This window comes from Crocodylus porosus, unplaced genomic scaffold (genome assembly GCF_001723895.1).
Source record: "Crocodylus porosus isolate Cpor-Errol unplaced genomic scaffold, CroPor_comp1, whole genome shotgun sequence".
In the NCBI taxonomy this organism is placed as follows: Eukaryota; Metazoa; Chordata; order Crocodylia; family Crocodylidae; genus Crocodylus; species Crocodylus porosus.
Window position 1 is genome coordinate 857,224 of NW_017728920.1, and position 25,628 is coordinate 882,851.

The 25,628-nt window shown below is 42.7% G+C and overlaps 1 protein-coding gene and 1 long non-coding RNA gene across 2 annotated transcripts in view; both read right to left on the bottom strand.

Annotated features, from left to right (window-relative positions):
* JMJD1C (jumonji domain containing 1C) overlaps window positions 1–25,628 on the bottom strand; it is a 253,332-nt gene that overhangs the window by 143,297 nt on the left and 84,407 nt on the right. Inside the window, exon 2 of the mRNA XM_019538464.1 lies at window positions 16,072–16,236. Within this exon, the coding sequence (XP_019394009.1) occupies window positions 16,072–16,236 (165 nt within the window). The remainder of the gene's footprint in view (window positions 1–16,071; window positions 16,237–25,628) is intronic.
* LOC109312436 lies at window positions 2,993–5,958 on the bottom strand. Its single transcript, XR_002101812.1, has 2 exons — window positions 5,755–5,958; window positions 2,993–3,755 (listed from the first exon to the last, which is right to left on the bottom strand). It is a non-coding gene; the product is annotated as an uncharacterized LOC109312436 (long non-coding RNA).

Here is a 25,628-nt window from a genome sequence, read left to right on the forward strand (position 1 = left end):
GCAAATTCTGGAGTGGCTGCAGCCCCTTCTGTAGCCGCCCTCTCAGCACTGCTGCCCATCCCAGGCACAGCCTGGCCCAGCCCCAGCCCCAGCTTCAAAGAGCCCAGCATAGCCTCAGCCTGCAGCAGCAGCCCACCCCACATGCAGATCCAGGGGCACGCCCTCCCACGGTGCATGCAGCAGCTGGAGCTGCCTCCCACACACAAACTGCTCGCAGCTCCATCCCACGTTCCACCCAAGCTGTGCAGCACCTGCCCCAGCCCCACTCCCTCCCTCAACGTGGGGGCCTCAATCTGGCCCCCCCGCTTAAAAACAAGAAAAAAATATAAAGGGATACATGAGCTGAAACTCTGAGACAGAACGGATACACTTGTTGAAAATCCCTGTACTGGAGGAGCAGATATAACAATACACAGCTTCACGTTAGTTTAAGTCAGTTGACTCTGGGGACATTCACTCCTCAGAAAATGAGTAATAACTGCAAATCACTATAAATTACACTAGCTTACTCTGTGTCTGCTTCCCAATCAACTTTATCTCAAGGTAGAAGTTTGGCCAATGCAGATTGTCCATATCATGATAGGGGCTATTACAGACAGTAAGCTTGATACAGCTAGTCATATCACTACTCCTTGCCACAGAGCAACTTTACTATGAATTAAAATCGGAGGTAAATAACACCATTGGAATCTAGTTATATGCCCCCCCTCCCACCCAACAAGTCAAGATGGGCAACGACTTTCAAAAGAGAAGGTTTATCAGAATGACCTTTGAAACGTGCAAGAGCACTACTAGGAAGGGTTTTACTTTTTCTGTGGATCCTATCAGAAATTAGCACAGAGGACAAAGAGAAAGGTACAAGGAATTATTTATTATCCACACACCCTAAAAACCCACTTGTGAAGCTATGAACATCACTCAGAAGGAATGTAGGAATCCAAGACAGTCTTTTGTTACATTATGTTATCCTATTTTGATTTATATTCTAGCATAACTGAAATCTTGCAACGTCTGCTAGCATAAGTGGTTTCTGCTTGGGGATGGTAAACCTTTAAATCATTCAGTTTTAAATACTTTTCCCAAATACAGAACACTGCCCGTACAGAATGACACAACAGGACCAAAGACGTGGTAAAAGAGAAATGATTAATGCTATTCTAGAAATATACAACTGATATGAGTAGCCAAAGACACTTTTCACATCAGCTCATTTCCTTGTTTGGTCCATCAAAGCTAATGCTAATTAACCTAACAGTCACTCCTTTCCAGTGCTTCTGGAGAGGTTCCTGGAATAGTTGCAAGGAAAACAGGAGTAAGTGGGGGAGATTACGGGCATTATGACCAATTGTATTAACTCTGGAAGAGTATCTGGATAAAGGATTTCTTTACCTTTTGCAGAAAACATCTAAAACTATTTTAATTAAGCCTCTTTAAAACTGAAATACATGAGTCCATTTCAGAGACATGGCCTATATGCCAGATCAGTTCACAAGATACCTTCATCCACCTTGCAACTCATTGCAGTCTTTACTAGAATCAGGTCTGCAGCTCCACAATCATCAAAAAAGCCAAAAGGGAGAGACACGGAGGCTGAGGAGACAAGGGAGCTTATGTTCAACTGCATAGCCAAATTAATACATTTTTCTTGTCCCTCTGGAGTAGCAGCGATTTATGAGCTTCTGTCACCTTATCACTGAGCTCTGTAGCCTAAAGTAGTAGCTGCTTTCCAACATCTACTACACAACTCATGAAGACCGACTTCATTCTCTCTTGGATCCCACAGTGCCACAGCTCAGTGGTGTTGAGAGCAGGACTGCAGAGATGAGTTGCCCCATCAACTTACCTTTCTTTCTTGATTTTTACCAGCATCAAACCCCAATGCACCAGGCTTGGAGAACTAGTTATTTCTCTACTCCCATCCCCACCCATTGGCAGCTCAGCCCATGCTGTCACTTCTGTTGCTGAGTTTAGCACCACCCAGGTCAGGAGGAACCAGCTTGTTCATCTCTCTCTTCTGGTTTCAACCCCTCTGAAGGAGCACTGCCACTGCAAGATAAAAAATTCTTACAGATAGACTTCCCCCCTCTACCTACAAGTCAAAAAAGTTACTAAGTATGCAGAAGCTATTCAGCATTACCCAATAACACCTAGAGACAGGTTTCAGTCATTGAACGAGGAGTTGACAGTCCACCTGGTTTTGTATCCAGGACTGAGGAAGATGGCTTCCTATCAGAATATACCAGCAGAAAATAGGCTTTGCAGAGGACAACTACTTTGTCTGGGCCCCCCCATGACTAACTTACACTGGCCCAAGCCCAGACACAGCCTGAGAGCTAAAGAGTATGTCAAGGATTGAGCCTAGAAGGGCTAGAAGAGTTCAGATTTTTTCATGTTTATTTTGGACTCTAAATACCCTGTAAGTGATAGAACTTTTACGTGAAGTAGCCTTAGGGTAAAATCACTTCAACCTGGAAGGTGTTGCCTGGAAGATGCATGAATGCCTGAAGCATTTTACCTTAGGGAAAAGGCTGTGGCTGGTATGCATAAAGTTGAATGTAAGCTACTTACGGAACTAATCAGAAGAACCATACAAGGGTAACAATGAGAGAGGTTACAGCACAAACTTTATCTGGAGTAAGTGCATAGTGATCTAATGGGTATCTATGGAGCACTGTCCTGATGTGGAGCTCTATGCACTCGAGGACTTTTCTTTCATTGTGTGGAGGATCAAGCAGCTTCATTCACATACCACCACATTTCAATCTGGGACATGATTGTATTGCAAAACTGGTGTGATCACTAGAAACTGAAAAATTTTAGTATGACATGACAGACTTACACTAGAAAATTCTAGCCTAATCATTAGCATGTACATATAGATTTACAACAGAATGAATTTCTCAATTTTAAAATGCTTTGAGCAGCATTAAAAGGGTGGTGTATTTATAGCTGGAAATGTACCTTTGTGAAACAAGTCTTTTTTTTTTTTTTGCAAAAATAATCTTTATTGAAAAATAATGCAAATAAAAATTTAAGTAAACAGAACTATTTAAGATTGCTGATATTCACCAACACCATAAAACAAGGGAAGCTTTAGAACAAACAATGCTGTGGTATATATTCTATGGAGAGTTAAAGGGTTAACAGCACATCCATGAGCTGTCATGCTAACAGCTGAGCATGCATCCATTTTTCTTCTTGGCTGTTGTCCCTTGATGTGTTAAATGCCTTGGGGGGAAAGCCCTCATTTGGGTTTAAGTAGCCAATAATTGGTTGCCACAATTTGCTCTTCTTGCTTTGCTGGGGCATGTGGGGGCTGGGGGGAGGGTGGGAGGTTTGCCATTAGAAGGCTCTGCAGAGAGACCTGTTACTCTCAGTAAACAATGTTCTCCAACTCTGAAATACCAAGGCTGCTGTGCTCTTTGGAAAAGTTCCAGTGGCATGCCCTCCAGAAAAACAATGCGTCACCTCCAAGACTTGCTTCTGCACATATGCATCCTTTTCCATAATATTTTAAAGTCAAATCAGTGATCCAGGTCACTGCAAGGTTCTGTTGAGTCAACTCTGTTTAGCTGCATCTTTCTCCTTTCCTTCCCAAGTCTGGTATTTGGTTGCCTTTGATCTCTTCAGAGGGGCTGGCTGCTCTCTGAACTGTCTTGCTCATCCAGTGTTTCTTTTCCCCACCCCTGAGAACACAGGTGTTAGGCCCTGGATAATGGTTTCACCCAAGAGTCCCAGTGCTTCAGGTGCAGGAACTGTAGCAGTGGAGAAAAATTAACAAGCAGTTATTTTTTGTTCAGGCTGTATGGCAGCCACAGCATACTTCTTTAAATCAAATTTGAAATGCCATCCTCACTTCCTTTCCAGTCTTGGGATACCATGAAGATTATAAGCCTTGTTTCATGTTATTTCACCCATGCTTAGAAACTTTGTTACAATTAATGTTATTCTTCTGTGGTCTGAGGAACAGCAAGGTCTAGTGATTTGCTGTTACTCCATGTGATACAGTGGTACTCAGGGAAACAAACGGAAGCAGAAATTCAGGGAAGTGGTTCGGTGCAAGAAGGCTGGTTAGTAATTACAACTCCCTGCAGGTGGTCCTTTATTCGGAGGATGCTATGCTGACCTAGGTACCATATTTTACACTGTATAGGTTGACACAGTGTACAAGTTTCCTCCATATTTGTGTACAACAAAGTTAGGATTTTTGTAGATCTATTGTATAAGTCAACCTTGCGTCAGTGTGTGAGGCACTGGAAGCCTGGGCAGGCTTGTGGGAGAGGTGGCATGCTGGTGGGTTCCCAGAACATCAGATCAGGCTCCTGAAGCTCAGGCAGCCCATGGCCTGCTCGTAGCCCACTTGGCTGGTCCTGGGGGTGCCGCCACTGCAGAGGAAAGGACCGTGCCCCCCCAGTTCAGGGACTGCCCAGGCAGCCAGCAGCTCAGCCCCCGACCACAGGGCAGGCAGGGAGGATTTGCCAAAAGCAGGATCAGGCCCTTGCTACTTCTGCTTTCATCAGGCCCTGCCTGACACCTCTAGCCCCCCGCAGCCCAAACACTCTGTGCTTCCCAAACAGCACCAAATGAACTGCCAGCTGCAGAAGCCTGCTTTCAAGCAGACGTGGCGAAGGGCCCAATCCTTCCTGTTGTGGAGCCTCCCCGCCTGGCCTGGGGCTGGGGGTGGGGTGAGCTACTGGCAAGCTGAGCAGCCCCTGAGCTGCACGGGGGCCTGGTCTTCCCTTTGTGGCAGTGGGACCCCCCAGGGCCAGCCAGGCAGGATGCCAGTGGGCTGGGTACTGCCCCAGCTCACACGGAGCAACCAGGAGTCCAGGCAGCACCACTTGCAAGGGATGCTACATGGTTGAATCTCAGGATTTAAAAATTTGGCTTCAAAACTCAACTTACACACTGTGAAATGCAGTAACTGGGAAGAAAAGAAGGGACTTGTTTAAAAACAAAAAAGCAGAAGGGCAAACTCACATGTTATGTAGTGATATTCATTACTTGAATGTCTCCCAAAGTGCCACAGAACTAGAAGACCTTACAACATATGTAAGAATGAATAAAGTTGCTGGGCCACACAACATGCGTCAAAAACACAATATCTTTGTTTTAAATTTTAATTGATTTCCCCAGAAGATATACAGAAAGTGCATAACAAAACATAGTTCCAAAATAATTGTTCAGAAACTCTGTGGTCAATGAATTGCTAAAATGTGAAATCTCTCACTATGCTAAAATATCTATAACTACCTATAAAATATCTATAACTAATCTTTAATTCATAAACAGGCAATTATCAAAGGTGAACTAGTTTTGCTAGGATTTTTTAAATGAAAGTTGCATTTCAAGAAACATTTTTTTTTATAAGCTTTTATTATTTGTGTTTCTATAATGGAAGGAAGTGGGCATTTAAAGAATATGACCAGAGCAGGGGATTTCACATTAGTCACCTGGGACAAGGAAAGAGATGAGAAGAAGAATTTAAAGTAAATGCCGCCTTGGCCAGGGACAGCAAACTCTATTCTTAGGACAGCAATATACTTTACAGACAAATACTACCACCCCCTCCCCTCCCCAGTATGTGGAACCAAATGTTCTCCATGTGGGGCTGGAGGACTACAGAGCTAAAAGCTTGAAGACTCCTAAGTTTATTTCTGACCAAATGGTTGCACAGGTTCTAGAGCATACCCTAACTCCATTTCATAATTTGTATTACTACTAAAACATCAATATAGAATAAAAGATACTTACTAGTTGATGTTTCATCTCCAGGGCTGTACAGATGTTCAGTGGGTGGCTTTAGGGTCTCTGTCTCATATCCTTTTATAAGGAAGAGATCCTGGTTCCTCAGGTTTCTAGGTGGCCAGAAGGTCCACTGTCTCTTTAATTGCTTCTAGCATGTTCACCATAAATCAGGTTCAAGTGTCCAGGATAAAGTAGCATCCAGTTCCACTCTTCACCATAAGGAGTGACAGAACATGTTTGATGATCTTTTTGTACTTGGCTTTCTTATATACCTGAGGTCCTTGCTTTTGTTGGAGTATAAGTCACCCTTGTTGGCCATTTGTCTAGTGATGGCTTCACTTGCCCATTTATTGCAGGGATTCCCCTCTCCCCAGAGACCCAGGATCTCTGAATGAGGTGTGGTATAGCATGGCTTTAAAAGTTCTATACTGCTAAGGTCTGCTACTGCAGATGGACTAACTGCAAAGGGACCAAATCTCGCCTGTGCAATACACATAAACAGAAAGTGACATCCAGCAAATGGAATCCTAAAGTAATGAGGGGAGGGGGCACAAGTAAACAGACAGGCTGATTTTGGTGACAGGGTCATGCAAAGCAGCTTGCAATAGAAGCTGGAGGACTGCTACTATTGGTATAAAAATCAGTCCATACTAACTCAATTTGCAATTAACTTAATCCACCTTCAAAGTGAATTAGAAAATTTGTAGATAATTGGCCAATTTAATTTGCAATACAAACTGTATAATGTGGATAGAAGTCATTTTAATTTGGAAAAATGAAAAAAAAGTGAAAAAAATTCTCCTTTGAATAAAATTAAACATTCTGTTTGTTTTCTGACTTCAGAATATCTATCCTGACAGAATATTAAGGACCATGGATTTCTTCTGAACTATGCGAATCAGCTCTTACAGAATGTTCTATATTCTTTATTTCCTGAATACTTGAACTCTAATTCATTTACAGCCAAACCTGAAAAGCAATATTACTTTACTTCTATGTATACTTCCAAGCTCTCAGCATTTCACAAAACAGCATCTAGTAAAAAAAATATTAAACCAACACATTAACATCTAACTAATTCTCCATCCCACATAGTTTAAATGTTCAAAACTGTTACTTCTTTTTAAAAATGCTTCAAGTTCAAAATTATACTAACAGATAACTCAGCACAGAACACATTATATAATTCAATCTTTTGGTGACAAAGAATGGTAGCACTACCTATTACTAAGCTTGTCCAACACTTCCTGTAAGTCCTCATTTTTAATTGCTTACAAGAACTTTGCCAAAAAACTGTTTGGGCATAACTTTTCCTTATTGGATATCTACCTTGAGCTACACAGAAAAAAATTCAGCTAAAAGTAGTTTGTCATTTCCAAGAATGAGATCAGAGGAAAAAAATGTATTATGCCCATATTAAATTCTGGCAATCCTTTCTTTTAAAGGCCCCATTTTTTTCTTTAAAGATTTAGCACTACCACACTTTGGAGACATGGAATTTGGTAGGGGTTGGTCTTCCTTGCAGAGATGTACCTTTTGCAATCTTTTTGAAAATAAAAACAAAACAAAGCAAAAATAAAACAACCCCCCTGCCATAAACAAAGTTATAAACCTCTAGAAAAATATAAATCAGATTTGTGCTTACTCAAAGACTTGAAGTTTTGCTGTTAAATTCCCTGTGTGTGTTTATTCTAGACTTGTAATTCTTGAGTCTGGGGCCAAGTAAGACTTCCCTACAACTGAGCTTTTGGGTAGTCATGGGCTGTTTGGTTAGGCACCTGATTGGAAAACTGGGAAACTTCCAAGAAGCACGGAAGAGGCTGCAGATGAGACAACAGCCAAACCACTGCAAGTTGTGGGGGAAGTATGGATTAAGGAGAAGACAGAAAATGGGACTGTCAGTTGGAGGCAGACTGGCTAAGTAACTCCACGAGAAAACTGGGGCTGAGAAACAATAGGTAAATGAAAAGATGGAGGTGGAAGTTAAAGTATCTTGGACTGAGATCCAGGAGAAGTGGATCTCACTTGTCAAAGACAGACCCTGATAAGGAGCCAAGCGAGCAAAAGGGAGAAGCATACTAGATGATGAGCCCAGGAAATAAGAACTGAAGGCTTCATCAGGGTAGGTGGGGAGTAGGGGAAAGGAAAAAGAAAAAAAAGCAAAAATAAGTTGGATGAGTAGTTGAGGATTAGGATTGGCTGGCTGAAGAAACAACAACAAGAAATAAAAGGAAAGTAGGATTTAGTGGATAATGTTATCAGGACTGGAATGAGAAGTCTGAGGAATTGAGATGGATGGGGTAAATGACAGTAACAGAAGAGTGACAGATTGAAGTGGATTGGTAGAAGACTGTATCCAGCAGTGCATACTAACCTTCAGACCTGGGAATGGAACCCAAGATTCCCGGAGCTCATCTTTCCTCTGTTGTCAGCAAATACCTGTGAAAAGGCAAAAAATGCCCATCTTCCTCCAGTGTTGGTCTGATCTCTACTAGTGGAACTGGTAAACTTTTTCCACTATGAATTCCTCCTTCAGTTCTGCTATCCTTCCCAACTAAACTACTTCTCCAACTTAGCTTAATTCTTATTGCTCAATCCCAACTACATTTTCACCACATTAAACTCACCCAAAACCCTTTTCTCCTCTTGATGCCACCTCATTCTTTCAGAATCTCACTACTTTCTGCCAAGAGAAATTTGGATTGGGGGATACTGGTGGTGGTGGGGGAGTAATATGAGAGAGGAGGTAAAAATCTCTCTCCCCTTCCCACCTCTAGTCAGAGGCACCAAAAAGCTTGTCTGTTTTCCCCTTCAACCTTTTTAATTTTCCCAGTGACCACAGATCTCTCTCTCTCTTTTTTCCAACTAGTACATTTCTTACTTTCTCTTGGCTCTTTCCTTAGTGCACCTGGAAGTGAAGCTTCGCCCTACCCACCTGAAAAATCACACTTGACCATATTTGGCTTTTGACTTGTAACCCCCTTCCATCATTCTTGTATTTCCAAGATAACTATATATTCCATCCACAACAGTTGTCTGAAATTCCTTTCTTCTGTTTTGATTCTAGAGTCTCAATCCAGCTTCCATACCTGGCCTTCTACTAAAACTGTAGTTTAATGACCTCTTCTTAACAGAAACAAAAAACAGTACTCAGTCCTCATTCTGTCAGCCACCATTCAACACAATTAATTATGTTGCTGCTTAAAATCTTGTCCTTCCTAAGCTTCCATGACATTGTTATCTCCTAGTGGTTGCTTGACTTCTCCATTTGATCCATCACAACATCTTCCATATCTCCCCTCCAAATTTCTCTGATGATTCAAGTGCTTTTCTTCCTTTCATTTCCCCACTCCCCCCCACACCTTATATCCAAGTAATTTAATCTGCAAATACAAGTTCAATTACTATTTCTATGCTGACAAACCGTAGCTCTACTTCCTTCTGTTTAACATAAAATCTTAGTCCATCTAACTTCTCACAGATGTCTACTCATCACCTCCAACAAAACACAGCTGTGACCAAACACTTAATTTGTCATCCCTCTCACCCACCCACCTCCCTACCACTCAACACCATCAACTAAGCATCACCTTTAACTCTTACTTCCAATGTCTCCACATCTAAACTGTCTGAAGCTGCAGTCTTTCATCTTAATATCTTTAACATACAATGGTACTTATCAATTCACACACAGCTTCATCTTTCATCTTGCAACTCAATTACCACAACTTCTTTTCCTGCAACCCAGACAAATGCAATCTTCATCATACATATTCACAATATATTGCTAGAGAGAACATTTGCCTAACTTCTAAGACCAGTTCACTCTTTAAAATTCTTCCATTAGCTCTTCATTTCCTATTGCATCTATTATAAGCTGCTTCACTTAACTTCAAGGCCCTTCACAGCCAGCTTCCGTTCTACCTATCCACCTGTATTATACAGTAATCAACTCTTGCCTCAGTCTATAACTTATTAAATTTTCAAATATGCACTTTTACACTTGTCACACTCCCCTTCAGAATCTACAGAGTTGCTTCATTATCCTCTTTTTACCTGATACAAAAGACTGGTGTGCTAGCACCATTGCCTGTCATGCTGATCAACACTCTCAATGTTACCATGTGCTTTTCTCATTTGCCTGTCTCCACTGAGGGTCTTTTATATCATACTTAAATTATAAGCTCTCTCATGTAGAGACTTTTTATTTTCTGTTTGCTTATTTAGCACAATGGGTTCCTGGTTCATGTTCAGAACTTAAGTGCTATAGTAACACAAATGATTTAATAGTAATAATTTATTGTTATCAGTTACTGCTGATAACTCTGCCGACAACTCACTGAGTAAGAATGATGCCACATGACAGAATGTATTTTCAATGCTTAAAAAACAAAACAAAAACACACCTTAGGAACCTACACAAAATAATCACAAAAAAGTTAAGGTTGCAAAGTAAAGCACAAACTGTTTAGAAGTGATAGAATCAAGGCTACTTACATACCCTTTTTTTAAAGTAGTAAAACTATTTATGGGCTAGATGCTGGAAAAAAAACCTCTCACTCCTTTGAGCAATTATAGAAAAGGCAACATAAGTACTTGTGCAAATAATGGCTATTTCCCTTTGAAAGTGTTTTCTCATTCTTCCATGCACACACTGGGCAATATTCTGGGAATCAATGAGGGCTATGTAGTGAATGAAGGAGCCCTGCCTCATTTACTACAAAAGTTGGAAGTTATTTACTGAATGAGATGGTCTTGTGATGAAATATATGAATCCTACCCTGGATAGAGTCTATGCTTACTTTTGCTAAGCGGTCTCCATCCGATAATAGGTTGGCCGCTAAGGGTTCATTCCTCATTTTCTGGGAGCCTGATTTGAGCTCCTGCATTTTGATTTACGGAAGCACTGAGCATTCACACCTGCAACTGAAGTTAACAGAACTTGTTTTGAACCTATTAGTTACATATCACGTCCTGTATGTTCACAAACGGACTATTAAAAAATAAAAGAAATCATTGACTAAGTATGCTTCAGAGAACCCTCAACTGTGAAATGAAGCTAGAATCCACATTTCTTAGGGGTGTTATGAAAATAAATTCCCTAGTACTTGTAAAATACTCAGATACTACAGTGTGGAGTGTGAGGAAATGAATAATTCCATCTTCAGAGCTAGGGTTCAGTGGTGTGCAGCAAATAAGGAATGAGGCCATACTGATTAAGAGTAAATAAACAAGATGATGAATCTAATACAAATAGGACAGGGTCTTAAAGGAAATGCATACAATGTTTTTAAAGATTATACAATAATGCACAAGCCTGTAGGGAACTAAACTAAAATTGTACAGGAAGTCTTGCTTCTGGTATTTAACATTAGGGTATTTAACTCTGCAGTGTTTTAAATGCATGAGAGAAAGTGACTCAGAAAAAAGCTGCACTTATAACTAATTTGGTCATTCAGACATAGCACTGAATGTAGCAATCCTGATCAGAGTTTTATTTACAGAAGGACTGACATTCCTTTATTTATAAAAATTTCACTCTCATCTTCTCACTGTTTTCCCAATCCTAACTTTACCGTCTTGTCTGCATTAAGATATGGTCAGCAGGCCCTACTTTGGTCTTATGTCAGGCTTCTGTTCTACTGCATAAGGGTGTTGACAAGTTATCAAAAGAGGAAGCTAAGTATATAAGCAAAATGAACATTTTTCTTGACCCAATGTCCACAAACATTCTGCTGGATGTTTCCCTTCTCACTCCTGACTTAAGGCTAGGTGATTACAGGCCACAAGTTCTTTTCCTTCAAAGCTATGCAAGTGACAGACAAAAAGTTTTTGTTTGTAATGGTGGCACTCAATCTAAATTTATAAATTTCTCTAACATTTACAAAGTCCTTCAAATCTGGATTTAAAAAGGGTCTGAATAGAAGATCTGGCCCATTTAGTGAACTCTTTAGAACAGTGCTGACCAACCCACAGCACATGCATCACAAGTGGCCCATACAGCCTCTACGGAATGGGGATTGGAGTGATACTCAAGGAGCAAGTGGGGCTTAGCTTGTGGTATGCATGCCAGAAACAGTAGCACCCACTGTTTTAGTTCCTTAACCAGAATTATTATTGGAGAGGCACTCTTTCCTAGTATCATGGGTGAAAAGGTGTGCTACGAAGAACAAAAAGTTTGTCCCCTAAACCTCTTCCTTAACTCACCCAGTATCTTAAACATTCTCATTAACATAATTTATATTACTCTTATATCAGCGTGCAAGACCATGCTATTGCTGCACCTCACTACAATATAGCAGGGGAGCAGGTAGTAGTAGCCTGCTTAGCTTGAGCAAATGGCAACCTTGGGATAGGCTGCAGACACACTTGCCATCGGTACATAACAACAATGGATTAAAACAAGTCATTATATCACCCACTGCATGAAGCAGTCGCTCCCAACAAGCCTGAGTCTGGGACTGAATTCTAAGCATCTGTTCCCTTCAGGATCAGGTCTGCATACATGATGAAGGAAATCACTATGAATGTTTCCATCTCACCCTCAAATCAAAGGCACAATTCAAAGAGAAATAGCCTTGTAAAGTCCCATAAAAGGACAGGGAAGCTCCTTAAAGTACTTGGGATAGAATGAAAGCAAAATACTCCATTTACTCCAATATTAAGTTGACACCCTGATAATTAGATTCTATATATAAAAATTTATAATTTTTATAATTTTCCAGTATAGAATCCAATTATTGGAGGGTTTTCTTAAATTTGTGCCCCCGCCCCTCACTACTACAACAGGGAAAGTGGGAAGGGAGGGTCATAAGGTTTGTGGAGGGATCAGATGGCCTCCTTGCCCTCTGCCCCCCTACTTCTTCCCCTTGCAGCCTTTCTGTCTGCCCTGCCACTGGCACCCCCTACTCCCTAGCTCCCCATAGCCTCTGTCCCTTCCCCGAAAATTTCTGCCCTTTTCCCCCACACCCCAGTCTTTGCCTCTTCCCCTCCCCACCCCTTGTTGTCAAAAGTTGCTCAGGCTCTGTTCCCTCCTGGAACATAGCACTACAGCATGTAGAAGTGCAGTCCCTGCTGGCCACGCAGCAGTATCAGTGCTGCTGACTGGCCAGGCATGGGACACCACTTCCACAAGCTCCATGGCCCAAGCTGCAGCTAAGGGGCATCTGACAGTAAAGGGGAAGGGGCACAAGCTGCAAAGGGCAAGCGGGGGGGGGGGGGCACGAAGAGGGCAGGAGTCTGCTGGAGCTCTGACTCTGGCCCTGAGCCTACATTAGGACTAGAATTGCAGCAGCTACCTTTCCTCCCCTATGTTAGGGGCGGGGGCTAGCCTTAGATTCAAGTAAATACACAGCAAGAAGGATGTGTTCAGAGCTGTGAGGATGCTGAATACAGCAAACTCTAGTTAATATGCCACTATTGCTTAAACTAGCTTTGTTCCGATTCCCCAGCAGCATTACTTCACTCCCATCCCCCTACCCTGCCATTCAATAACATGCCATTATCTGCATTCTCCTTAAAGTGGCAAATCAGCCAGAGTTGACTGTCAACGCAAGCACTCATAGACATATTAAGAAGGTATGTATTCTAACAAAGAAATAGAAACTTGTTTGACCCAAAGAAACATCCAGTTTTACCAAAAAACTTAATGCCTGAAGAAGTACAGGTTCCATTCAATGGCCTGCTTGTTTTGTTGAGAAATAGAATTCTCCCAAAGCTGCTGCAGCAGCAGCAGCAGGACAACCCTGCACTCAGAGCCTCATTGTCATTTTTTTTTGTAACCTTGAGCCATCTTAGCCTGAACAAAGAACCAGACCAACCAGTCCATCCTGAACAATTCCTGTGCCACTTTCACAAATGATATTTTCCAGAACTTGCTAAGCTGAACACTCTTTTGGTCCAGTGAACACTACAGTCAGAAAACTAAATCAAAAAAGACATCTATTGCGGAGAAAAGCACGAGGGGACAAGTCTGAGTGACTAGATATACAAGATTATGGCCAAAACCAGAAAAAAAAGAAAACCATAGCTTTATCAAGACAAGTCAAAACTAAATTTTCAATAGCCAAAAAAACCCTCCAGCTGAAGACTGAAATCAATCACGACTGAACAAGCATCTACATGACTTCATCACACTGACACATTTGTTGCAGTTCTCCTTTTGTATTTGGCTAGTTGAAGTCTTCTGCAGGAAGAAAGGGATCAAAGTCTATTCCTTTGCAGATGATCCCATCAGAATCTGATAAACTCTGAGGGTCTGTCAGCAAAACTGTAGTTTCCTACTAAACAGGGAGAATATTTCCCTTAGTTTCTCAGCTGCTTCAGCATCTAGGCATCATTCCAGAGGCAGAGGCATGAGGATGAATATAGGCAACCCCAGATTAGTGCTCTTAATTGGTTCCAGAAAAACCGAGTGCTAAGCAAAACCATGCTAAACAAAACTCATTCCCCCATAGAAATGAATGTAAATAGAGATTAATTGGTTACTGCCTGCCACTGCCTCTCCCCACCTGCCAGTGCTCCAGCCCCACGTACCAGCCCAGGCCTGTACTCCAGCTGCCCTGCTCTGGACCCCTGCCAGTCCTGGCCCTGGGCACTGGCATGGGTCCCATGCTCATACCCAGCTCCCCCTTGCTGCTTCTCACTTCTGCCACTTCTCCCCACCCCCCTCACCTGCCTGCCGGCCCCTCTGGCCCCACTAGCCAGCCTGGGCACTGGCACTACTGCCACCCCACTCTGAACACCGGCCCCCGCTGCCAGGCACTGGCACAGGCCTCATACTTCTTGTCTTTGTCGCCACTGTTTCTCTCAACCCCCCTGCCTGCTCCAGCCCAGGCACCGGTGCTTCTGCCACCCTGATCTGGGTGCGGACTTCCACTGGCCCAGACATGGGCCCCACACCAGCGCAGGCCCCATGATCCTTCCCCCCACCCTGGGTGCAGGCCCCTCACCCCAGCCAGTGGCTTGGGTCCTGCACTCCTCCCTTCTTTTGCAGCCACTTGTCTTTACCCCCGGCCTGCTCTGACACCATGTGCCAGCCTGGGCCCGTGCTTCTGCCATCCCGCCCTGGGCCCTCATGCCTGCCCACCCACTCACCTTCCACTTGCTGCCATCACCGCCACTTTTCCCTGCCTGCCTGCCAAAACACCAATTCCACTGAGCGCTACAGTGAAACTGGCTGAGTGCTCAGCGGAATCGGGTATCAATTCTAAATGTGCGCTATAGCAAAATAGCGCTAACTGAAACCGTGTTAAGCGGGGGTTGCCTGTACATTGAAACTTTGCATTCACCATCTCTCTAGACCAGTGGTGACTAGCTGGTTGATCGGGGAGCCCCTGACAGTTGGATCTCAGTCTGTGGGGAACTAACCTCCCCAAGACTGAAATTGATCATCAGAGGCTCCACAACAGTAAGCGGCAGAACACAATCCAGGAGCAGCAGGACACACATAGCTGGGCTGAGCTGCAACCCCTGCTGCTGGAGCTGTGCTGGGTGAGTGGGACAATCCCTCTCCATGCCCCCTACCACCGGGACTCTGGCTGGGCTGAAGGAAGGTCAGAGCCTGGGCAGCTTGTCTAGGCACATTGGGGGGGGGGGGAAGAGGGAGGTTCCCACCACTACATGCACCCCAGCACAGACCAGGGCTGATCTGTGTCCAGGGCTAGGCATCTGCGCACCAAGCCCAGTGCACAACAGCAACTGCCTTGCCCTGCGCAAAGATCGGGATGGGGCACATGCCCTCCTGGGTCTCCATCAAGGTGCATGCAGTGGCAGGAGCCCCCCTGCGTGTCTCGACAAGCCGCCTGGGCTCCAACCCTCCTCCAGCCCAGCCTGGGCCCCACTCACTCCCTTACTGCAGAGGCCTCGATCTGCAGGTTAGTCGGGGGGGGGGGGGGGGGGGGGGGGGCAGAGAAGAGTGTAGTAGATTCTGGCTTGCCCTTTACTTCATTCAAAAAATTATCTTCACTTTTCAGAAGTTTGGAGACCAATGCTGTAGACTTTTATGCAAATTCCTAGCTCTGCTGCTACCTTCCTGAGGAAAATGACAGTCTCTCCCAATCCCACTTGGGTCACAAAGTCTGGAGTACAAGTTTTTACCTAAAGAACTCCAATCCTCCATGTAGCACTACAACATGCTGCTAACCCTTTCAACATGGGCTTGATGAACCTCAAAACTGAAAAGAGTTTGGGGGGGCGGGGGAAAAAAAAAAAATTAACCACCAACTTCAAAGTAACTGAAGTGAAATAAGACAACTTCCTAGTAGCATTCTATGTTATACAGGTTAAAACAGCTTGATAAATGCTACTATTCAAATGTCTTACCAATGCAGGCCATTGAATTTGTTTGATCTTTGATCCCTGAGTCTGGCTTGGGTCCTTTCTTTTTGCCCAGACCAGCTGGTATTCCACCAAGAAGGTTGCAAAATCTTCATACACTTTAACCCACTCGCGTTTTTCCCATTCAAGGTCATCAAATTCCACATATACCTGGAAAAATGAAACAAGACAAAAAAAATTAATATGTACAGATATAAATATACACAATCACATTTTGAAATAAATAATTTAACTGCAGAATTTATATAAGTTATACAATTTATATTTGGGTACCATGGAATAAATAGATGACACTCCTAGGAACCCCAGGCAGCAGTTAGAAGAAAACTTCTCTGGCATTTAATTTGGCAAAAGAATCAAATATAGCTGTGTTTGACACAAAAAAAAATCCATGACTTAAGAGAAACAAACACCAACCATGAATCAAGCTTACAACATAGTAAATTTGCAATAATTGAAAGAAATTGCCAATTTGTGTACACACATGATTTCTCTCTATCTTTTTATCCATAGAACAATTAATATAACAATCACTGTTTAGACATCAAGCAAAATCATTTGGAACAAAGTGAAAGTGCCTTGCTATTGCACGGAATTAAACTATGGAACCCTTTCATAAACTGATTATGCTCCATCCTAAAGCCAATTGGGTTTCTTGCCATTACTACCCCTATTGTAAGGCTGTTTTATAGCCTCTCTTCTCTAATGATAAGGAAACCTTATTCTAATTTCCAGCTGACATTCATTCACAGCCAGCTTACACCCATTTGTTCTTGTGCCAATGTTGTCCATTAGCTTAAATAGCTTTTCTTCCCAGATTATATTTAGAGAGTGTAATCACACTCCTTCTGTCTTCAGATTGTTAGGCTGAACAAGCTGAGCTTTGAGTAGCTTCTCATAAAATAATCTCTCATTCCCCAAACAAGCTAGCATCTCTCTGAAAAGTGCAAATATTTTATATGGTGTTATGCATTAAAGAGTATGTTTTTAAATATAGTTATAGTTTAAAAATATACCAGTGTAATCAATGCAGTTCACTTTCCTGAATTATGATAAAAGCTTAATTAACTTTTCAAATGCTGCCAGAAAGAGAAAATGTCTGATGTTCTGATTATTTAAGAACAACTCTAATTATACAAACTTTTGAAAGGAAACGGGCTTTATTTCTTTAGCAGCTCCCATCTCTCAGCCACACCCTGCTGAAGTACAGCGAGTGATTTCTGGAACAAGAATTTCTTCTCACTGCTACTGCAAGCTTAACTGCTCTTTTCTGGCAGAATTTTGTCTCTTTTTTAACTTGAGTTCATTTTATGAGTGTAAAGTTATTTTCTGTCTAGACATTTTGTATTACAGTGTGTCTATGCTGATATTTAAGAACAGACTTTTTACTACCCCCAAGTCAAATCCACCAACTATATGCAGCGAAAGCCTCACATTTGACCCCTGGGGCAAAACAGCCCGACACAGAACTCTTGAACGTCAAGATCTGAGATCAAGCTGGCCTCCCAGTCTCCCTGTTCCTGCAGTGTATTTGGAACTCATCTGGCACTGGAGGCTGCAAACTCAGGAAGCTCGCTAGCAATAATTTCCTGTTCCTGCCTTTCTGCACCTAACCACCTATCTCTGCTGCTCACATTTATAGACAAGCAAAAAAGGAGACAAGACTGGTCTTCAAGAGGAGTCCTAGAAATTAAAAAGCAGACTGCATGCAGATGTGGTGAGAGCTACAACATAACAAATGGGCAGAGAGATTGAGAGCAACACTTAAGGTTGATTATATTGTGTGTGTGTGTGTGTGTGTGTGTGTGTGTGTGTGTGTGTGTGTGTGTGTGTAAAATGTACACACACACACACACACTCACTCACTCACTCATGTAAGTTAGTAGTTAATAAACATACACTTCTCCCTTCAGTCCTCTGACCGCTTGTATCCCATCTTCTGCATCCTGTTTCTTTTTTTTTTAACCTACAAGAACACAATGTTCTTCTTCAATTCCTACCTTTTCTGTTCTTTGATTTCACCATTACTCCATCCTCTCTTCCTTCCAAAATGTCGGCTCAATCTCAAAAATCACCACAACTAACATTATCCTGTAAGTTACTGAAACCTGAATTCCCTACCTGGACTACCTCCCACAGTTCTTTTTTCTTATTGTAGCCTATCATTGCTGCTTTCCTTCATTATGCATAAACGGAAAGGGAGGGACCCTGGGATATCTTCTTCCATTTGGCCTTCTTCAACATCTTCACCACCCATTCCACTTACTTTTCCTCCTCCTCAAAACTCTTACTACATTCCCTCCCCCTCCATCTTTCTTCTTTTTTTTTTTTAAGATAATTTTTCATGTTCCAAGCCAAATCAACTCCATATCTGTGAGAGTCAGTCAAGAACCATAAGTGGCCCTACTACCAGCAAACATCCTCCACCCCACCTGGGGCTTCAGATGTTTCCAAATCCTTTGGCAGGCATCCTACATCTGTCTCCTATTCACCCTCCCTCATACTGAGGCATCTGGTTAACCTTCCCTTCACAAACTCCCACCTTTATCCACAGCATCTTTATTTCCCAAACTGATGATGGCCCACTGCCCTCTTTGCTTGCCACTTCACTTCCCCTCACCCCTTCTTGTTTGATCTTCAGTCCTGAATCAACACTCTTGCTCATTCCATATTGTCATCACTAATCTTCTCTCTCATCTTATACTCCCCACTTTACCTTCTGCAACACTGTCAACTTCCAGCTCACACTGCCCCCACTTACCCAGCTTGTTCATAAACTTATTTGCTCCACCCTAGAATTCCAGGTCTCCTGGGACGCCACACTTCCTGGACATTTTATGTTCTCAGGACTTACTTCATGTCACACAAAGTTAGGCCCCAGACCTTGAAAGGGCAGGAACAGGATTTGCACTGCTGTTCTGTAAATAACTCTTTACATGAAGCTCTTGCAAATAAAGTATTGTTTCTACACCACAAGCCTCATCAAGATACTACCAGTAACTTACTAACTTGCTGCTTTAGGAACAATCTTCAGAGCTCAGCCAATAGCTATGGCTGTGAGATTGTTAACACAGGACTGCACCCCTTCAGCATGCAAAGCCAGACACAAGCAGCAACCACCTTGCCAGCTGCATGGCAAGCACAGTGCCTCCAGGCTTGCTTCTTTTCCAAAGAGGAAAAAACAGCTTCCTTATTTAAGGCATGCAGCACAATGCTGGGGGGCTGATTTGGTGGAAAAAGGTACGTGTGGTATGCAAATAAATAGAGTACATTAAACTATTCTTGGGCTGGTCACTATAATTTGACCTTGACCAGTCTATACTTGGGGAAGGGGAGGAGAGAAACAAAAAATACCCAAAAAACCCCACATCTACTCTAAGCCTCTACAGCGGGGTTGTCCAACCGATGGCCCATGACACGTTAACATGATGCCCGTGGGCTTTCATCTGGCCACCACTCCTCCCATTCATCCTGCTGCTGTGGTAGCCAGGGGCTCTAGTTCCTACCTTAACTTCTGGGGGCAGTATAGTGGTGAAGGGCAGGGAGGGACCTGTGCTGTTCAGGATCTTCAGGATGGAGCAGAGTCCAAACTGCCTATGGAAAGGATGTGGAACCCCTGAAGCACGTCCCAAATGTCTGCAGCCCACAGGGCTGTGCAACCCCCTACTATTACAAATTGGACACCCCTGCTCTACAAAATGTGCAAGATAAAAGAAATGAAAGATCAAAGCTAATACATCTATATGCACTGCGCACAGGAATACATTCATTGGAAAAGAAAGAAAAAGTACCTCAGACTTAAACATTTTGGGATCTATCACCTTAAAGCAGATGGCATTTTCTGGAATAGTAGCCAAGTTACTATTTATGGGTAAACTACATGTCCACTACCTCTAAAGTTTTAAGTGTAAATTCTGCACCACACATGAGCAGAAATCAGATATGGTAGATACAGAGGATTTATCAAGAAGCTATTTTGACTTCATGATGCTTACAGCTGCTTGACCACAATGTATAACTCTGATCTGCAACGGCACATTTCTAATAACGGAGAACTGCATTTGGTACAAAGCTAATCTGCCACAGCCCTACTCCAAAATATTCCTACTCTAGTATTAATATATTTACCCTATGGCAATGCTTTTGGCAGCTTTCTACCAAACAAATGTTTCCCTGCAGAGTGGCAACTAGCCATGGCTAGCCATTTAAGTCCACTTTGAACTGAAGAGTCAGTACAGCACAGATTTAGCCACAAAGTCAGGACCTCAATGAATTTTCATGGAGCTTTTTGATATCACAGCAACATAGAAAACTATAGCCACATGCTCTTCAAAAGTAATTAAACAAGCTCTCCAGAAACTAACTTCCCATTTTCCTTTGAGGTTGGTCTACCACATCTGAAAGGTCAACTCATCAAGCCAAGGAAGAACAACAAAGCAGAGCTGATGCAGCAAAATAAAACCTAGAGCCAAACCAGGATCTCTATGAAGTGCCAAACTTAGTATTTCTATTCCTTTTTTTTTATTTAATGATTGCACTGTAGCAGGGAACTCTGCAATGCCAGCCTGCTTTATGGACAAAGACAGCCAATTCAGAAGATCTTCAGAATAATGAGATTTCCTTCCTGAACCAGCGATAGAGTTTCATTCTACTTCTTTGCAACAGTCAAGGATGAGGATCCATTACCCTGGATCTGGAAACTTGGATACAAGAGGTTCCCATTAAGAACATTTTATAAACACAGTTAGCTTTAACTTGGTCAATTTTTCAACTTATCACCATATTCATTTCAACAGGAGGTAGACTTCAATTCTTCCCCACACCTGGACAATTAAAGCAAGACTGCAAATAAACTTTTTTTTTTTTTAAATACAGTCAGGAGCAGACTGCTGCCAGGAGCTGCTCCCGCATCCTTGCACATGTAGATGTCTGAGGTGGGTTTACTGTAGTAAACCAACTATTTTCTTCAAAACATGTTTCTAAGCCAGAATATTCCAGGGTGTAGCAATCTTGAGAAAGTTTTCATCAGAGATTTCTGCGATTCATGGGGCTCCCTAGTCACTTCTGCCCTAATAAAGACCCACATAAAAAACCTGACCATTATGTCTGATGACAGAATAGAACAAAACAATATGCTGCAGCCTTTTCAGTTGTCATGAAACAGAACCATTAACCTTCTAGCAACTCTACTTTAAATCCTGGAAAAAATGTAGGCCATTATTACTCACTTTAAAACCGCTGGTCATGGTAGGATGCTGCTCACAACTCATCAGTACTGCAGCAACTATACACCTTTGCTCAGCTACCTGGTTACCTGTTGCAGAAACTGAATTATTAAGAACCTACTCTGGATTTACTGTGTGTCAATAGTCCCAAGCAACCCAGATACAAACAACAAAAACATTATTTATCATTGTAACAAATTTCAGACAAAATAATCTCTGTTAATAAATAAATGCATTACAAACAAAACAAATACCCCTCAATATAGTCTCTGCATGGGTAACTCATTTGAGATGTTTAGCCAGCACTCAAAACCACTGCACTTGCAATGGTATATGCCCCAGCAGAATATTATGCTCCTGTGTGGTCCAGAAGTTGTTGCACTAAAAAGCTTAATGCTATACTTAACAGTACACTGACACTTATAACAGACTGCGCAGCTTACACACACACACAGATGTACACCCTGTACTCTCAGGCATTTGATCCAAGTGATATAAGAAGACAGACCCTAAGATCATTACTAGGAAAGACGACAAGAGATGACAAAAATCACCTGCTGCATCGACTGTTAACTGAAGACCTGAACAGATGGAGATTTAAGAGGCTTAAAAAATTGTAAGCGATTTGTACATGAAGTCCACAAGCTCCTGGAAGAGTGGGGATGCTGAGCCAAATCTATAGGCAGTAATAGAGTAAATCAACTACTGGGAAGGGTCAGATCTATTCCTACAGTATTTTATATCAACACCAAATGAGTCCCCCATTGGACATGACTAACAGAGAAGTGTGCGTCAAGCTTAACGGACTGAGATCTGGATACAGATACTTTAAATAGGGTTACCATACATCCAGGTTTTTCTGGACATGTCCTCTTTTTGGGTCCTCCCATTTACGTCCAAGAGGTTTTTAAAAAAAATATCAACAAATGTCTGGGATTCTGCTCTGCCTCTGCTCAGCACTGAAGTTTTCCTGGCATTTCGCAGGTTGCCCCAGCAAGGAGCTGCTTGGGGCTGCAGAGAGCAGGGGAAGGACAATTAGAAGTCTGGGTATCACGTGCATCTGCTTGCAAGCCCCAGCAGTTGCAGGCACGTAAGGCCAGGGCTTGGGGACTGTGGGGGAAGGGGGCATGCAGGCACATGAATATGCAGGTGAGTGGGGTGGGTGCCTGCTGGCACCAGGGTTGCAGCAGGGCTGGGGGGGGGCGGCTGTAGCTTGGGAGTGAGGGGCGTGGGGGCTGTGCCTTGCAAGTGAGGGGCAGAGGCACAGGCATATCACTGCCCCCCCCAATCATATTAGGCCCCCACAGGTGTCCTCTTTTTTAAAACTGGAAATATGGTAACCCTACTTTAAAAGAAGACTTCACTAGATAAACATCTTGGACAGCCGCCTGTGTGAATGCAATGTCCAACAAACAGCACAGCCCTTGACCAAAAGCTGCAATCTTTATAAATGCCCAGACAGGGCAGATAGAATCCACACATTGAATAGTAATTCCAGACAGTGGCTCAGATTTGCAAGTTGGTATCTGATGCCAGAACTACTAAATATATTTCTGTACCAGATTTACCTACAAGTTTTCTATCACAGTAGTTTAAAATGATTCATCAGTTCAACTGGTTGGCATTTAGAGAATGGTTTTCTTTTCACACCTAAATGAGGAAGCAAAAAGGAAACAAAGGAAGAAGCATTATACTTCTATACTATTTTATTAAATTCCTTCATCTCAAATACAGTTCTCTTCATTTTCCCAATTTAATAAAAACTGAGTAAACCTTGCTTTTGCACAGTAATTGAAACAACATTTGTGTCAGCAGTTAAGCAGATATCAATGTTTTAGAAAGCTGTCCCTTATTAGACACAGTTTACAACAGCTGAACTTAAACACTAAAATCAGCAGGAGATTAAGCCATTGATTTCAAGGATAGTGGGTCATAGTGAGCACCCCCAATTAACCTCAATTTTTTCATCTCATAATTTGTGCTGTTTACAACTATAGTGCATAGTGTTGTATATTTCAAGTGTGTTAAGAATTAACTCAAAACTTTGTAAAAAAAGAAAAAAAAATGAAACATACCTGCCAGTTTTGTTTAAAAAAAATCATAAACAAGTACTTGTGTATTTTGTAAAAACAATGCTCAAACAACTTCTACATTCTATTAGACTTTTAATAATTTGTTGCTGCATACTGAGATACATATGGATTATACTAGTTACAAAACCTCACATAAACCACATATTAAAAATGCAAGTTATGAGATGATCTGCATTTTACTTGAAAATCTTCTATAGTTTATACACACTTCAATAACAATACCCAAATCTCTTATAAAAACTCAGTCTTGCACACAGTACTGTTGTCTGAGAAAAAAAATACCAATACATTTGCATTTCAGGCTTTAAAACTCAGTTTCATTTACCTGGCAATTCAAAAAATCCATCACAAAAAAGTTAACACAGATGGTATCTAAAACAGCCAAATGTTTGCTGATTAAAGCTCCATTATGTTCCTTCTTCCCCTCCATCTGACCAACAAACTAATCATCTAAACACTTCAGTTTTGAGCCATACTTACATAACTACTGGACTGTCTGTCTGTTCAACTGTTTTAAAATGAAAGCCTAAACATATTTACTATAGTCAAAACAGGATAACATTTTTAGAAGTCAACTGGCTGGATCACAGCATATACATTTACTGCCCAAGTAAATTATGACAAGGTATTAGAGTTAAGATGCAAGATTACTTCTAGCCCTGTAAACAAGACATTATAATAGCCAAGTTCTGAAATCCAAGTTAAGTAGAGATAAAAACAAAACACTGGGGTAGCCCGTACCTCCCCCTACTGGCCATAAAATGTAAGGAGAGAAATAAAGCTAGGGAACATTACAGAAACTGTCATTTGCAGCAACAGAACTTAAAACTGGTAACAAAACCTCAGTTCTGATGGCTCCATACAAATATTTAATGCAAAGCACCAATAAAAAGATACTGGTGATGCACTACTTTAACTATTTATAACGGTCAAAGTTCAGATGCATGTACACAAGCAGTTATATACACAGTATACACTAGCTACCTCAAGACATTTTGAAAAAGCAACATGGTAAACAAACAGTTAACTGGTACCAATTATAAAGAGCTGTAGTGACACTAGAAATTGTTACTGATGGAAAAGGGTGTTTTGCTAACAAACTGATCTCCTTCTGCTCCCATGATCCCTACCTTCTCATAATTTTACACAGTTTCTCTGACAGGCATGGGCAACTGGTGCCTCTTGAGTCAGGGGGAGCACCTGTCCCCCCAGCAGGCAGTCAGCCAAAGGGAGGGGGGAATCCCCCCCCAGCCAATCCTGCCAAGGGGGGGAGGGGAGGGTGTTCTGGCACTTCCTTGTCAGTGAGATCGGGTGCGGGGGGGAGGGAACCACTTCTCCTGGAGCACTCCCCAGCTGGCAAATCTCAGAGATGGCATCAGTGCTCTTGCCTGCCCCCCCTGCCGTCAGGGGGTGCACCAGCCAGCGCGCACCCCCATGCACCCCCTACGCATCGCCACTGCTGACAGGAATGGCATTTCTCATCTGCCAGGTCTTTCTAGATATATTTCTAACAGTTCAAAAAGCAACTGTTCAGCTCAGTTGGTTACACCATGTTGCTAATAATGACAAGGTCACATGTCTGATCCCTGAGTTGGCTTAAATGTCCCTTTCAGCCCTACTTCTCTGAGTTTATGAAGTTAAAGTATAAATTGTTGGGGGTGCACCAATAGAGAATTTTGGGCCAATACTGATGGCCTATTTTTAATGAGCCATATCAGCCAATATTAGTCTGATTCTGATATGCAGCCAGGCAGCATGGAGAGCAGTGTCCGGCTGGTAAGTCTGTTGTGGGGGAAGGAGTGGGAGGGGGCATCAAGGAGCAGATCAAGGCCCCAGCAATAAAGGAGGGAGTGGGGCAGGGGCAGGTGCTGCATAACCAGGGTGGGCAGTGGCAGTGCTGGGGGGACGGAGGGGCTGCAGCCGCAACAAATATTCATCGTAGTCCCTCTCCCAGTGCCACTGCTACCCACCTTGAGTGCAGTTCCAGTCCAGCCCCAACACCAGGAAGAGCCTGGTACAGCCCTGGCCCCAGCCCACAGTGGCAGCCCACCCTCACCCAGCATGCAGCTCTGGGGGAACAGTCCGACCCCTTCTGGGGTGGCCTCAATCTGCGGAGCTGCTCATAACAGAGTGGCGGGAACCACCACCCGCTCCCTGCAACCCCCAGATAAGGTACTCATGGCTCCTTCCCATGCTCCACCCTGGCTGTGCAGCTCCTGCCCCA